Source organism: Erinaceus europaeus, chromosome 21 (genome assembly GCF_950295315.1).
Source record: "Erinaceus europaeus chromosome 21, mEriEur2.1, whole genome shotgun sequence".
In the NCBI taxonomy this organism is placed as follows: Eukaryota; Metazoa; Chordata; class Mammalia; order Eulipotyphla; family Erinaceidae; genus Erinaceus; species Erinaceus europaeus.
Genome location: NC_080182.1, coordinates 2,463,258 through 2,477,779, shown reverse-complemented (window position 1 = coordinate 2,477,779; position 14,522 = coordinate 2,463,258). Strand labels below are relative to the sequence as shown.

Here is a 14,522-nt window from a genome sequence, read left to right as displayed (position 1 = left end):
TTAGAGATTCCAGCTTCTACTCCCCTGACTCTGAGGGACTGTGAGTCAACTGCTCAGCTAGGTAGAGAAGGCGGCACTAGCAAGTTACCACCGAGGAAGGAAAGACTGCAGGTCTCAGAGATCCTTGCTTCAGGCAGCAGAAAGGAAGGCATAATGGTTATGCAGATTATTTTCAAGCCTCAATCCCCCACACCACCACAAGCCAGAGTTGAGCGGTGCTCTGATAAAAATAAGATAAAAGAGATGAGAGGCAGAGAAAGAGAAGAAGCAGAAGCAAAGGAGGCGGAGGGGGTCAACAGGGGACTGGAAGATGACCCCGGACACCTCTCTTTGCTCCCAGCTGTCTCAGATTAAAAAACAAACAAACAAAAACAAAACCCTTGCAAATCACAAGAGTCATCCTTACAAGCCCTCACAATCTTGTCTATGGCACTGGGGATCAAGACCAATCCCTCTGGGCTCCCAGACTTCCACCTCTCTTTCTAGCTTTATCATTCAGATAGCTGAAGCAGTCAGCCTGTCCCGGAGACTTCCGGGGGCCTGTGGCGCAGCTCAAGAATAGGAGGCACAGTGGCTATTGTGCTGGACTCAAAGCCTGAGGAGGTGCTGAGGTCCCAGATCCCTGGGACCGCAGGTGTTGGAATGATGCTAGGGTTCTCTCTCTCTCCGCCTCTTATAAACACATAAGTAAGTAAGTAAATAAGTAGCGTCTTCTGGGTCATACATCAGACACTCACATTAGTTCTTTCTCTGCGTGGTGTCTGAGCCCCCACCCACCCCCTCATGCCATGAGGCTGCCACTGTCACCAGCCGCTGTGACTGCCAGCTCTCTGAAAGCAGGTGACCCCCGGGCTCACAGCTCTGGGGTCTGCACTGTGGCTGGAAGTCATCTTGGGGGTGGGGACGCAGACAGGCAGACAGGCGGCACCTTTGGTCAGGGCCAGCTTCCAGGCCGTGCTGTCGTGGTAGGCGCGCATCTGCTCGGCCTCCACACACGCCTCGAGCTCCTCCTGCTCGTCCTCCAGCTGCAGCTCGCGCCGCAGGCTGCTGTGTTTGGCGGCCATCTGCGCCGAGTAGGTCATCTTCTCGTGGACCCGCAGAGACTTCCGCTTCTCCCGCTCCTGGGGTGGGGGGGGAGGGATGGGGAGAGGGGACAGGCCAGGCGGGGGGCAGCCCCTCCCCACCCAAGTGCCCTTTCAGCCAGGCCAGGGGTCCCTCATTCCCCTACCCCTCTGCATCCCCAAGTCCCAGGGTCTTGGGGCTTAGAGGGCAGGCGTGGGGGGGCTGTCCAAGGGGGTGAGCATGGGTGGCTGCTCTTAAGGGGCTCTGAGCTCTCCACAGGACTGGAGCTAGCTTGAAGCCCTGAGCACCCCAGAAGAGGAGAAGGCAGTTGGCAGATGCCCCCTCCCTGGGGGTCTCCAGATGACTGAGCACCAGGAACAGGCTGGCCTCTCTGAACTTGACCTTCACCAGAGCTCTATGACCTGCCAGCTCTGACCACTGGAGGCGCATTGAAGGAAGCTTCCTCAGACTTTTGGGAGCTCAAATTGGGGGCTGGGGTGGGGAGTGGGAGTCTGAGTCGCTCCCTGCCTGATGTCTAGACTCTGGGGATTGAGGGGTGTCGCCACTCGGGCTGAGCACCGAAGCTGGAGGCCGCTAGTGGACGCATGTGCACAGCAACCAAACTGGGGCAGTTACCCCACAGAATCCTGGTAGGTGGCAGACTAGCTCAATGTGGAAGAATTGGGCAGTTGCCTGGGGGTGCTGTCCTAGGGTGAAGGGAGTGTGGTTTTGGGGGACAGTGTTAGGATGGTGGAGAGGAGTATGTGTGGGGGTTGTACTGAGGTGGAGGAGGAGTGGAGTGGGCGGATGGAGAGGCTCTTTGAAGGAGGCAGGGGCAGCCCGGAAGCCCCGACAAGGGCGGAAATAAGGCTTTCAAACGCTGTGAGAAGGATCTGTGTGGTTTCCTCTGTGTCTCTATTCAGGGTGACCTTGCCCGGGTGTCTGAGCCTGCACCCCCCCCCCCCAGGCCTGGTGGCAGGGAAGCTGGCTCTGCTGGGCTTCAGGCCTAGGGGGCATGGAGGGGGCAGAGTGTGCTGGGGCACACTGCAAGGTGCCCAGGCTCAGATGGGGGACATGTGAGTATGAGTGCTTGTGGCTTCCTCTATGAGACCTCAAGAATTTCAGTGAGGGGGTCGGGTAGTAGCACAGCTGGTTAAGTGCAAGGAGCAGCGCAAGGATCCTGGTTCAAGCCCCCGGCTCCCTACCTGTAGGGGGGTGGCTTCACAAGCGGTGAAGCAGGGCTGCAGGTGTCTCTCTGTCTTCCTCCCTCTCTATCTCCCCCTTCCCTCTTGACTTTTGACAGTCTCTGTCGAATAAATAAAGATAATAACAATAATTTTTTAAAAAGGAATTTCAGTGAGAAGGGATCATGCAAAGTCAGAGCAGCTGGGGGGGAGGGGCACTTAGGGAAGGGAAGGCACAAGGGTCCCTGAGGCCTGCAATGGACTTCAAAAGACGGAGGGTCTCAGTAGGGGAGGATGTCTCACACGGGACAGCAGAAGCAAAGTGGTGGCTGAAACCACCCTGACACAGGTCCAGGAACCATGACAATGAAACTGAGTGGTTTTGTTGGAAATGGTAAGCTACTAACTGTTCTAGAGTGAAAGCATGACTTTAAGGCAAGTGCTCTTCAGAGATGATGATAATCGTATGAAGGAAAGAGGTTGGGGCAGACTTCAGTCTTGAATACTCACTAAGAGAGACTTGTTCCGCATTATATCTCTAAGCAGGAAGAAATCCACGTCCCCCGACATGTGGAAAGGATTAGTTGAGTTATCAGAAAGACCTTTCTGTCCTGGGGAGAGAGAAAGCTTGCTGGAGAGATAAGCCGGCTCTTCCAAGCATTGGTCTGTCCCTCTGGCGGGGGGGGGGGGGGGTCCCTGTGTTCTCTAGCCTGCCACGGGGAGCTTCAGCAAATCACCAGCATGTGTCAAATGTCCTCTTGGACCCAGCTGTACCTCAAGTTCATCTCTACACCTTCCATCTCTGGAAGGTCATCTCTGGTTTAACTTAGATGAAGCTGGGCTGCTGCCCCTGCTGTCTGAAACAGGCTTTATAAACCCAGTCTCTGTCCCTCAAGTACCTGTGACATCCCTAACTTTCTGACCTTTCTCACTTACAAACTCTAGAGAAGTTATGGGACCTATGCCTGATGGAATTATTGCTGGGGAATTATGCAGATGCAGTCTTTGCCTTCGGGCTTTGCGATTCCCACGATATTCTCGCAGTGCCTTTCCCAACCAATCCTGTCCCGACATGTCACTCCAGGCTGTTGCCCTATAAAAAGCCCATTTATTAACCTCGGTGACGGAAGGGTGGTGCGCATAGCGGGGAACGGCCATTTTTGGCTAGCTCCATGTGGCCCGAACCGCTGCGCTCTGACCCAACCCTGAGGTGCCCGCGGGAATAAAGATTTGTGTTCCCTCTTGGCTTTGGATCTCCCCTCTCTCTCCTCCGCATCCCGCTGCCGCAAAGCGACAAATCATAAAGAATGATATTGCGTTCTTCAGGACAAAACGGATGGAATGGGGACTGGGTGGTGGTGCACCTGGTTGAGCACATACATTACATGTCTTTGTTGATCTCACAGCAGCCTATGACACTGTCTGGCACCGTGGTCTCCTAGTCAAGATCTCAAGATGCCTGCCTCCATGGGTGGCCAACACTATATCGTTTCTTCTCCAAAACAGAAGATTCCGGGTACATCTGGGTGACAAGTCTAGCAGATGGAGACTTGTCTCAAGTGGCCTCCCCCAGGGCTCTGTTCTGGCTCCTACGCTATTTAATATTTACATCAATGACCTCCCAGAAACTTCTTCAAGGAAGTTCATCTACGCCGATGACATCTGCTGTGCAACTCAGGCATCCAAGTTCGACATCCTCGAGGAAACACTCACGAAAGACATGTCTCTGATATCTGATTACTGTAAAAAATGGCGACTAATTCCTAGCACTGCAAAAACGGTATCATCTGTTTTCCACCTACACCATGCCTCGGCCTCGCGTGAGCTTAATGTGCAGCTTGACGATACGAGAATCCGGCATGAAGCCCAGCCAGTCTATCTTGGCATTACTCTCGATCGCACTCTGTCATTTCACGAACATCTCATAAAAACTAGCAAAGGTGGGCGCGAGGAATAACATCATTGCAAGACTGGCCAGCTCCTCATGGGGCGCGAGCGCTTCCACACTACGATCATCATCTCTGGCATTATGCTATTCCACTGCAGAATACTGTGCCCAGTATGGTTCCGTAGCCCCATGTCCACTTGGTCGATTCCAAATTATATTCCTCCATGAGGATAATTTCTGGAACCATCCGTTCCACCCCGGTTCCATGGCTGCCAGTTCTTAGCAACATCGCCCCGCCAGATATTCGTCGGGATGCGGCATCATCTAAGTTCATTTCCCACGTCTACGCTCGACCGGACCTGCCAATATACGCGGATATCTTCGCCCACCCTGTCCAACGCTTGACGTCTCGTCACCCAATCTGGTCCCCTACGCCTACACTGAACTTATCTGTTCCAGTCTCTTGGAAACAGAGTTGGCAGTCAGCTGAGGTAAAGAACAAACACCTCATCACAGACCCCTGCGAGCGTCAACCCGGCTTTGACCTAGCACGTCATGACTGGGCCCTCCTCAGTCGCTATCGAACAGGCCATGGCCGGTGCGCCGCTATGTTCCATCGCTGGGGAGCCAGAGACGACCCGAACTGCCCCTGCGGCTCCAGACAGACTATGACCCACATAGTCAACGACTGCCACCTCTCCAGATTCAAAGGAGGTCTCGAAACTTGACATCAGGCTCAACCTGACGCTGTTGACTGGCTACGGAAGAAAGGCAAACGCTAGAAGAAGACAAGGGCCCTGGGTTCAAATCCTCAGCCCCCACCTGTGGGGAGAAGCTTCACAAGAGGGGAAGCAGTGCTGTAGATGTCTCTTTCTCTCTGTCTTTTTTTTTTTTTTTAAATATTTATTTTATTTATTTATTCCCTTTTGCTGCCCTTGTTGTTTTATTGTTGTAGTTATTATTGTTGTCGTCGTTGTTGGATAGGACAGAGAGAAATGGAGAGAGGAGGGGAAGACAGAGAGGGGGAGAGAAAGATAGACACCTGCAGACCTGCTTCACCGCCTGTGAAGGGACTCCCCTGCAGGTGGGGAGCCGGGGTTTGAACCGGGATCCTTATGCCGGTCCTTGTGCTTTGCGCCACCTGCGCTTAACCCGCTGCGCTACAGCCCGACTCCCTCTCTCTGTGTCTCTATCTCTCTCTTTCCTCTCGATTTCTCTCTGTCTCTGTCCAAAATAATAGAAAACAAAATGAATAGAGCTGGAGGTGACTATGCTTAGTGAAGTAAGGAGGTGAAAGACAGCTGTTTTTGCTCATATGTGGAAAATAGAGAATTTAAACACATGGATTTGGAAAGAAAGAAAGAAAAAAGTAAATAGCCTCTCTTAACACTCTGTGAGCACGGTGATGTATTACTGGCACTGGGGAAGAGGAGCACTGAAATTTGGTGGTGGGTGCAGTGTGTCATCTTGTCATCTTAGAATCTCGTAAACCATGGATAAAAATGTCAAATCTCAGGAAGAGGCCAGCAGATTGTTCACCCAGTAGAGTGTACACTTTACTAAGCCTGAGGCACCACAAGGGAGTGACATGCAAAAGGGAAGCTTCACAAGAGGTAGAACAAGTACTGTGGTGTCTCTCCCTCTCCTCCTCTCAACCTCTACCAACCGCCCCCCTCCCCCCCAAAAAAAAATGCCCACAGGGAGCAATGGAATCAGAGTCAGGCAGGTGTGGAACCCTAGTGGCAGAAATGAGTAAATGAATAAATAACACTCACTGGAAGCCACTCTGCACACAAGGGAAGTGAGAACAGCCATTTCTTTTTTATTTTTATTTTTTAAATTATCTTTATTTATTTATTGGATAGAGACAGCCAGAAATCTAGAGGGTAGGGGGAGATAGAGAGGGAGAGAGACAGAGAGACACCTGCAGCCCTGCTTCACCACTCGCAAAGCTTTCCCCCTGCAGGTGGGGACTGGGGGCTCGAACCCGGGTCCCTGCACATTGAGACATGTTCAACCAGGTGTGCCACCACAGCCCGAGAATGGCCATTTCTAAGTGATGGCTGATGCAGGACCCCAGCTCTGGAACAGAGGGCAGGAGAAGGTGACCCTGGGGTGAGACTGTTGTTGCAGCAAGCGCTTCCTCACTCCTCCTCACTTCCTGTCTCTGGCCAGCGCCCCGGGGCAGAGGTGTGTCTGCCCTAATCCCAATAGTGAGGGCTGAGATGGCTGGGGGGTGGGGAGCACGAGTCTTCACGCCCCAAACTGGACCCCTATCCATACCCCAGTCTCGATGGAGAAAATGACTTATGACAGCTGGCAGCTCTGAGCCATCGGGTCACACTGTGTACCTCTTCTGTCTGAGGAGGAAACTGAGGCACATGGTGCTAACAGGCTCACTCAAGCCCATGTAGCTATGGAGACCAGCTTCCAGAAACAGTGCTTGCAGGCAACTCAATAAGGACCATTATTTATTAGTAGGGAGTGGGGGGGGGGGCAGGTGGTAGCACCACCCAGTACATGTTACTATATACAAGGACCCAGGTTCAAGCCCCCAGTCTCCACCTGCAGGAGGGACGCTTCCTGAATGGTGAAACAGTGCTGCAAGTCTTTCTTCTTCCTTCCTCCCTCCCTCCTTCCTTCCCTCCCTCCTTCCTTCCCTCCTTCCCTTCCTTCTTTCTCTCAGGGAGGAAACAGAGACAGACTGATTGAAGTTAAACATCTCAGCACCACTCCACCATCTGTGGTACTCTCACGTGGTACCAGGGCTTGAACCCAGGACCTGGAGCATAGAAACACCTATGTACTACTGGGCATTTCCCCCAGTTCTTGAGGATTGATGGGTGGAGGCTACAAAGCTTCCCCAATCTGTCAATACTTAAGTATCTACTTAAGGTTGAAATGCTGGGAGACAGCCCCTTTGGCAGAGTGCACACTTTATCATGCTGGGACCTGGGTTTGAGCCCATGGGGATACACACCATGCATACCACCAGGGAAAGTTCCAAACATGGCGGGGCAGCACTGTGGTGTCTCTTCTTGGTCTCTCCCTCTCTGTGTATTTGAAATCATAAGAGGAAAAACTTCAAGTCTGAGAGCTGTTCTCTGCTCTAATACAACTTTCTAGCTGTATTCGCAACTCTGACAAGATCTTCCCAGACAGTACTTTTAGTCCACCTGCATGTCAGCCTATCAGGCTCAGGCAAAATTTACTGAAGTCATGTACCCCTTGGAACATACCTAAAATAGACTCCCTAGCTTCTTTCCACCTTAAGACCTTTACTCTGTTCTGCTCTGTTCCTACTTTTTGTTTCTTGTTTATTAAACCTTTTGTCCTGCTTTATATCTTACTGCCTTTCAGATACAAAGTTGCAGATGCTACTACTTACTATGTGTCTTGAAGTCTCACCTCCCCAGAGCCCTACCTGACTAGGGAAAGACAGAAACAAACTGGGGGATGGGGTGGGGTGGATGGATTGACCTGACAATGTCCATGCCTAGTAAAGAAGCAATTACAGAAGCCAGACCTTCCACCTTCTTCACCCCATAAAGAATCTTGGTCTGGGGAATGTTATGCATGTACAAATTATTGTATTTACTGTTGAATGTAAAGCATTAATTTCCCAACAAAGAAATAAATTATTAAAAAAAAAAAAAGAATCTTGGTCCATACCTCCAGAGGGGGAGAAATGTTAGGGGAAGATGACCAGAGGGCTCTGAACTCCAATTCCATCAGGACCCGGAGAGTGAAGAGGTAAAAAGGAAGGACATTTGGAAGTGACTTAGAAAGGAAGAGAAGGGGAGTCGGGCGGTAGCACAACGGGTTAAGCACAGGTGCCAAGAAGCGCAAGGACTGGCGTAAGGATCCCCGTTTGAGCCCCCGTCTCCCCACCTGCAGGGGAGTCGCTTCACAGGCAGTGAAGCAGGTCTGCAGGTGTCTCTCTTTCTCTCCCCCTCTGTCTTCCCCTCCTCTCTCCATTTCTCCCTGTCCTATCCAACAACGACTACAACAATAAAACAAGGACAACAAGAGGGAATAAATAAATAAAAATTTAAAAAAAGAAAGGAAGAGAAGGCAGAACCATAGGGAAAAATGGGTATATATATATATATATATATATATATATATATATATAGAGAGAGAGAGAGAGAGAGAGAGAGGGAGAGAGAGAGAGAAATAATAGTCCACTCTTATCTTTGATGTTGGGAGAACTACTGCAGTTCCCAGTGGAGGGAACGAGGACGCAGTTTCTGGTGGTGGGAACAGTGTGGAATTATACCCTGTTCTCTCCTAATTGTGTAAATAAATGTGAAATCACTAATTAAAGAAAAAGTCTACTGGAAGCAGTGGAATGTGTGGGGTCCTGGTGTAATAGATAAATAAACAAATAGGTAGCCAGTCTGTATCAGCGCCATTTGCGGAGGCCTGCGTAGTCCTGGGTCGCCTCCTGTCTGTCCCATCACCACAGGTGCCCCAGGACCCCTTGTTCATACCCCCTGCCAGAACCACAAGCCTTCCCCCTCTGTCCTTCTCTTGCCCGGGGGGGGGGGGGGGGAGGCAGAGGGCAGGCCTCCCTCTCTGTCTCTCAACCTCTACCAACCCTCCCACCCAAAAAAATGTCCACAGGAAGTAGTGACAGAAATAAGTAAATGAATAAATAACAATCACTGGAAGCCACTCTGCACACAAGGGAAGTGAGAATGGCCATTTCTTTTTTCTTTTTTTTAATTTTTTTAAAAGTTATCTTTATTTTTAGTCAAAAATTTGTTTGGCTTTATATGTTAACCCTCTTTCAGCCACCAGGTTCCAGATGCTAGCATGATGCCAACCAGATTTCCCTGGACAGACAACCCCACCAATGTGTCCTCGAGCCCCGACTCCCCAGAGCCCTTCCCCACTAGGGAAAGAGAGAGGCAGGCTGGGAGTATGGATCCACCTGTCAACGCCCATGTTCAGCAGGGAAGCAATTACAGAAGCCAGACCTTCCACCTTCTGCATCCCACAATGACCCTGGGTCCATACTCCCAGAGGGATAAAGAATAGGAAAGCTGTCAGGGGAGGGGGTGGGATACGGAGGTCTGGTGGTGGGAATTGTGTGGAGTTGTACCCCTCTTATCCTATGGTTTTGTCAGTGTTTCCTTTTTATAAATAAAATTAAAAAATTTAAAAAATTATCTTTATGGATAGAGACAGCCAGACGTCTAGAGGGTAGGGGGAGGCAGAGAGGGAGAGAGACAGAGAGACACCTGCAGCCCTGAGCTAGTGACTCACCTTTGTCTTTTTTCCCTCGCTTCTCCTTCTTGTCATCCACAACTGAAGAAGAGCTGTTGTTGCAGGAGTCCAGGCTGTTCTCTGTGGAGACAAGAAGTTGAGGGCCACAGCCGATCACTGCCAGCTCTGCTGGGACAGCTGTGAAGACACACAGCTGGAGGCCAAGGAGGGCAGACGGACTTCTTCAGTGAAGGACAGAGAGCCAGATTACCACTCCCGCACATGCCAACTGGGGATTGACCTCGAGACCTCACCACGCAGACTCATGGCTCTGCCGCAGTTGGGCCACCTCCCCACCACTAACTTTTTAAAAAAAAAATCGATGTATTTTCCCTTTTGTTGCCCTTACTGTTTTATTGTTGTAGTTATTATTGTTGTTGTTATTGATGTCGTCGTTGTTGGCTAGGACAGAGAGAAATGGAGAGAGGAGGGGAAGACAGAGAGGGGGAGAGAAAGACAGACACCTGCAGACCTGCTTCACCACCTGTGAAGCGACTCCCCTGCAGGTGGGGAGCCGGGGGCTCGAACTGGGATCCTTACGTCAGTCCTTGCGCTTCACATCACGTGCCCTTAACCCGCTGTGCTACTGCCCGACTTCCAACTTTTTTTTTTTAATGTGCTAGGGCTTTATGAGCTTTACCACTGAACCACTTCCCTAGCCCATTTTTTTTATTTTGTATTTTGAGGAGAGAGGGACAAAGAAAGAGAGCTAGAGATACAAAGAGGGAGAGACAGACACCAAGCACTGCTCCAGCGTCTGTGAAGCTCCGCTTTTCTCTGTTTTTGGTGTTCATATGTGTTGCCAGGGCTGGAGCCCACAAACCCACATGTTCTCTGCCCTGCTGAGCCACTTTCCTGGCTCTGTGAATAGATATTTTAAAATTTCAAACACTTTTTTTTCTTAATGGAAAAGCAATGCACTCACATAGCAAAGATTTCTCACAATGCAGGTTTGATAGGTTAATCTGAACACTGGTATGACAGGTTGTTTTTTGTTGTTATTGTTGTTATTGTTTTTACCAGAGCACTGATCAGCTCAGGTTTACGGTGGTGCAGGGGATTGAACCTGGGACTTCAGGCATGACAGTCTGTTTGCATAACCATTATGCTATCTACTCCTGCCCAACAGGTTTTTTTTTAATGCTCAAGGGGGAATAAACTTAAGGGCCAGAGTGATCTCCCTGGGCCAATTTTCTCATTATTAGTGTGTGTGTGTGTGTGTGTGTGCCAATTTTCTCATTATTAGTGTGTGTGTGTGTGTGTGTGAGAGAGAGAGAGAGAGAGAGAGAGATAAAGAAAAGTAGCCACTAGAGAGAGAGAGAGAAGTGGCCACTAGAGAGAGAGAAAAAAAGTGGCCACTAGAGAGAGAGAGAGAGAAAAGCGGCCACTAGGAACAGTAGATTCATTGTACCGGCACTGAGCTCCAGAGATAACCCTAGTGGTGATAAAAAACAAAAGAAAAGAGAAACATCACAACATTGCTCCACCATCCAAGGAACTCTCCCTGTGCCATCAGGGTGCTCCCAGGTGGTGCCAGGATTGGAATCCAGGTCGCCATGCATAGTAACTTATGTGCTCGACCAAGTGAGCTATTGCCTTATTATTTACCACAGTTTCTAATAGTTTATAATAGACACTTATGCACAAGTCTGATTTGGGGTTATTTTCTTTTTTCTTTTTAATTTATTTTTTCCCCTTTTGTTGCCCTTGTTGTTTATTGTCATTGTAATTATTATTGTTGTTATTGCTGTCATTGTTGTTGGATAGGACAGAGAGAAATCGAGAGAGGAGGGAGGGGAAACAGAGAGGTGGAGAGAAAGATAGACACCTGCAGACCTGCTTCACCGCCTGTGAAGCGACCCCCATGCATGTGGGGAGCCGGGGCTTGAACCAGGATCCTTACACCAGTCTTTGTGCTTCACACCATGTGCACTTAACTGGCTGCACCACTGCCCGGCTCCCTTGGGGTTATTTTCAAACTTCCGCATTGGTTCTCCCCATTGCTAGTTTGAGCTGAACTGTTGCTAACTCATCTGATATGTGACAAGTGGCAGCTCAGTTTCAATGTGTTGATTTTCTGGTTTTTGTTTGTTTTAGTTTTGAGCTTGCCTGGTGCTGTGGCTCAAACCCAGGTCCCCAAATGACAAAGCAGGTGAGCTATCTTCTGGCTTTTGTGTCATGTAATTACAGATGAGAACATTAGCCACACGCTGTGTCTGTTTTCCTGTTGAGATATCGCCATTCACACACACACACTCACACATACACTCACACACACACACACACACACACTCACACACACACACTCACACTCACACACACACACACTCACACACACACACACACACACACACACACACACACTCACACACACACACTCACACACACACACACACACACACACACACACACACACTCACACCACTCACACACACACACACACACACACTCACACACACACACACTCACACACACACACACACACTCACACACACACACTCACACACACACACACACACACTCACACACACACACACACACACTCACACACACACACTCACACACACACTCACACACACACACACACACACTCACACACACACACACACTCACACACACACACACACACACACACACACACACACACACACACTCACACACACACACACACACACTCACACACTCACACACACACACACTCACACACACACACTCACACACACACACACTCACACACACACTCACACACACACACTCACACACTCACACACACACACACACTCACACACACACACACTCACACACACTCACACACACACACAGTCACACACACACACTCACACACACACACTCACACACACACACACTCACACACACACACACTCACACACACACACACTCACACACACACACACTCACACACACACACACTCACACACACACACACTCACACACACACACACTCACACACACACACACTCACACACACACACACTCACACACTCACACACACACTCACACACACACACACTCACACACTCACACACACACACACACTCACACACACACACACTCACACACTCACACACACACACACACTCACACACACACACTCACACACACACACACACACACACACACACACACACACGGTTTTCTAGAACCTTCATCTGTTAGAGGGCACTGCTTATCATCGCTGCAGAAAATATACTTCAGGTATATTTTCTGGTGATTTGGCAATGGCCTTATGCCTGTTTCCCTACAGGACATTTCTGTGTTTGTGAAGTGAACTGCTTTGGGGTTTTGTGTTTTGTTTAAAAAAGCACCTGGGGCCAGAGAAATAGCTCAGTTGCGTAGTGCTCTGCTTTGCCACACTCACAGCCCAGGTTCAAGCCTGGCCTCCATTACATAGAAGGAAGCTCCGCTGCTGTGGTCTCTTTTACAGTTTATGATTCTCTGTCTCTCTTTAGAGAAAGAGAAAGAGGGGCCAGGCGATAGCGCAGCGGGTTACTCGCACATGGCACAAAGCACAAGGACCGGTGTAAGGGTCTTGGTTTGAGCCCCCGGCTCCCCACCTGCAGGGGAGTCGCTTCATAAGCAATGAAGCGGGTCTGCAGGTGTCTTTCTCTCTGTCTTCCCCTCCTCTCTCCATTTCTCTCTGTCCTATCCAACAACAACAGCAATAACAACAACAACAATAAACAACACGGGTGCAACAAAAGGAAAAATATGGCCTCCAGGAGCAGTGGACTCATAGTGCAGGCACCGAGCCACAGCCATAACCCTGGAGGCAAAAACAAAACAAAAAAAAAAAAAAGAAGAAAGAAAGAAAGAGAGAGAAAGAAAGAGAGAGAGAGAAAGAAAGAAAGAGAAAGAAAGAAAAAGAGAGAGAAAGAAGTGAAGGAGGGAAAAGGAGGCATCCTCGGGGGAGTCGGGTGGTAGCGCAGTGGGTTAAGCGCACATGGCACAAAGCGAGAGGACCGGCGTAAGGATCCCAGTTCGAGCCCCCGGCTCCCCACCTGCAGGGGAGTCGCTTCACAGGCGGTGAAGCAGGTCTGCAGGTGTCTGTCTTTCTCTCCCCCCTCTGTCTTCCCCTCCTCTCTCCATTTCTCTCTGTCCTATGCAACAACAACAACGACTATAACAACTACAAGGGCAACAACAAGGGCAACAAAATGGGAAAAATAGTCTCCAGGAGCAGTGGATTCATGGTGCAGGCACCGAGCCCCAGCACAATAACCCTGGAAGCAAAAAAAAAAAAAAAAAAAGGATGAATTTATGCCTTTTGGGACAAAAACAAAATGGATGGAATCTGAGTGGAAGATGCTTAGTGAACTCAGTCAGGAAGTGAAAGACAAGTACCAGATGGTTTCACTCATATTCAGAATAAAAATAACCTCAAGCAAGCCATCTGGCACAAACACGACAGAACTCATTCTTATACTAGGTGAAAGTGATGGCGCTTACCTGAGGAAAGGGAACAGCAGGTGGGAGGCACAGTAGGCCTTTTTCCTTTCCCTTTCTTCTCTCTCTCTCTTCTAGAAGAGCCCCCCCACATATGCACAATTCTGCTCCAGAATGATGAGAGAGAGAGGAAAAGGGAGGGAGGGAGGGAGAGACACCACAGCACCAAAACTCCCCTAGTGACACAGCACCTCCCTGGTGATGCTGGGTCATGAACCTGGACCATGTTCATGGTAAGATGCACACTCCACCCAGCAAGCTATCTCTCCAGCCCTAAGCAGGGCCTTTTGGAGACTGGGAGGACTGACACCAGAACTTTGGCAGTGGGTGTAAGACTCTTACACACGTGTACACACACACACACACACACACACGTGTAAAGACGCACCCCTGTGTGCTATGGTATTGATTCCATGGTGAGCCAATGGGTCAGTCTGTGTGGTGGCCCACGGCCTTGCCACTCTGTGTACACAGGACCACCCACCACACGTCCTGTCTCTGAAGCTCCTCTCCTCCCAGCATCTAGAACATTCTAAATGGAAGTTCTGCCACACCCCCAAGCTTCACAGAGGCCTTTCCTACAGCCTGTCCTGCCACCTCTCCTTCAGGCTTTATGTGTCTGCAGAGTGTCAGAGGAGGTTGGAGGAGAGGGA

The 14,522-nt window shown here is 49.9% G+C and overlaps 1 protein-coding gene across 2 annotated transcripts in view; it reads right to left on the bottom strand.

Moving 5' to 3' along the window:
• CFAP100 (cilia and flagella associated protein 100) overlaps nt 1–14,522 on the bottom strand; it is a 33,600-nt gene that overhangs the window by 13,130 nt on the left and 5,948 nt on the right. For both annotated transcript variants that reach the window (XM_060180252.1, XM_060180253.1), the window contains exons 3-5: nt 9,406–9,486; nt 2,757–2,857; nt 929–1,121 (exon numbers count right to left, since the gene is read on the bottom strand). In XM_060180252.1, the coding sequence (XP_060036235.1) occupies nt 929–1,121; nt 2,757–2,857; nt 9,406–9,486 (375 nt within the window). The remainder of the gene's footprint in view (nt 1–928; nt 1,122–2,756; nt 2,858–9,405; nt 9,487–14,522) is intronic.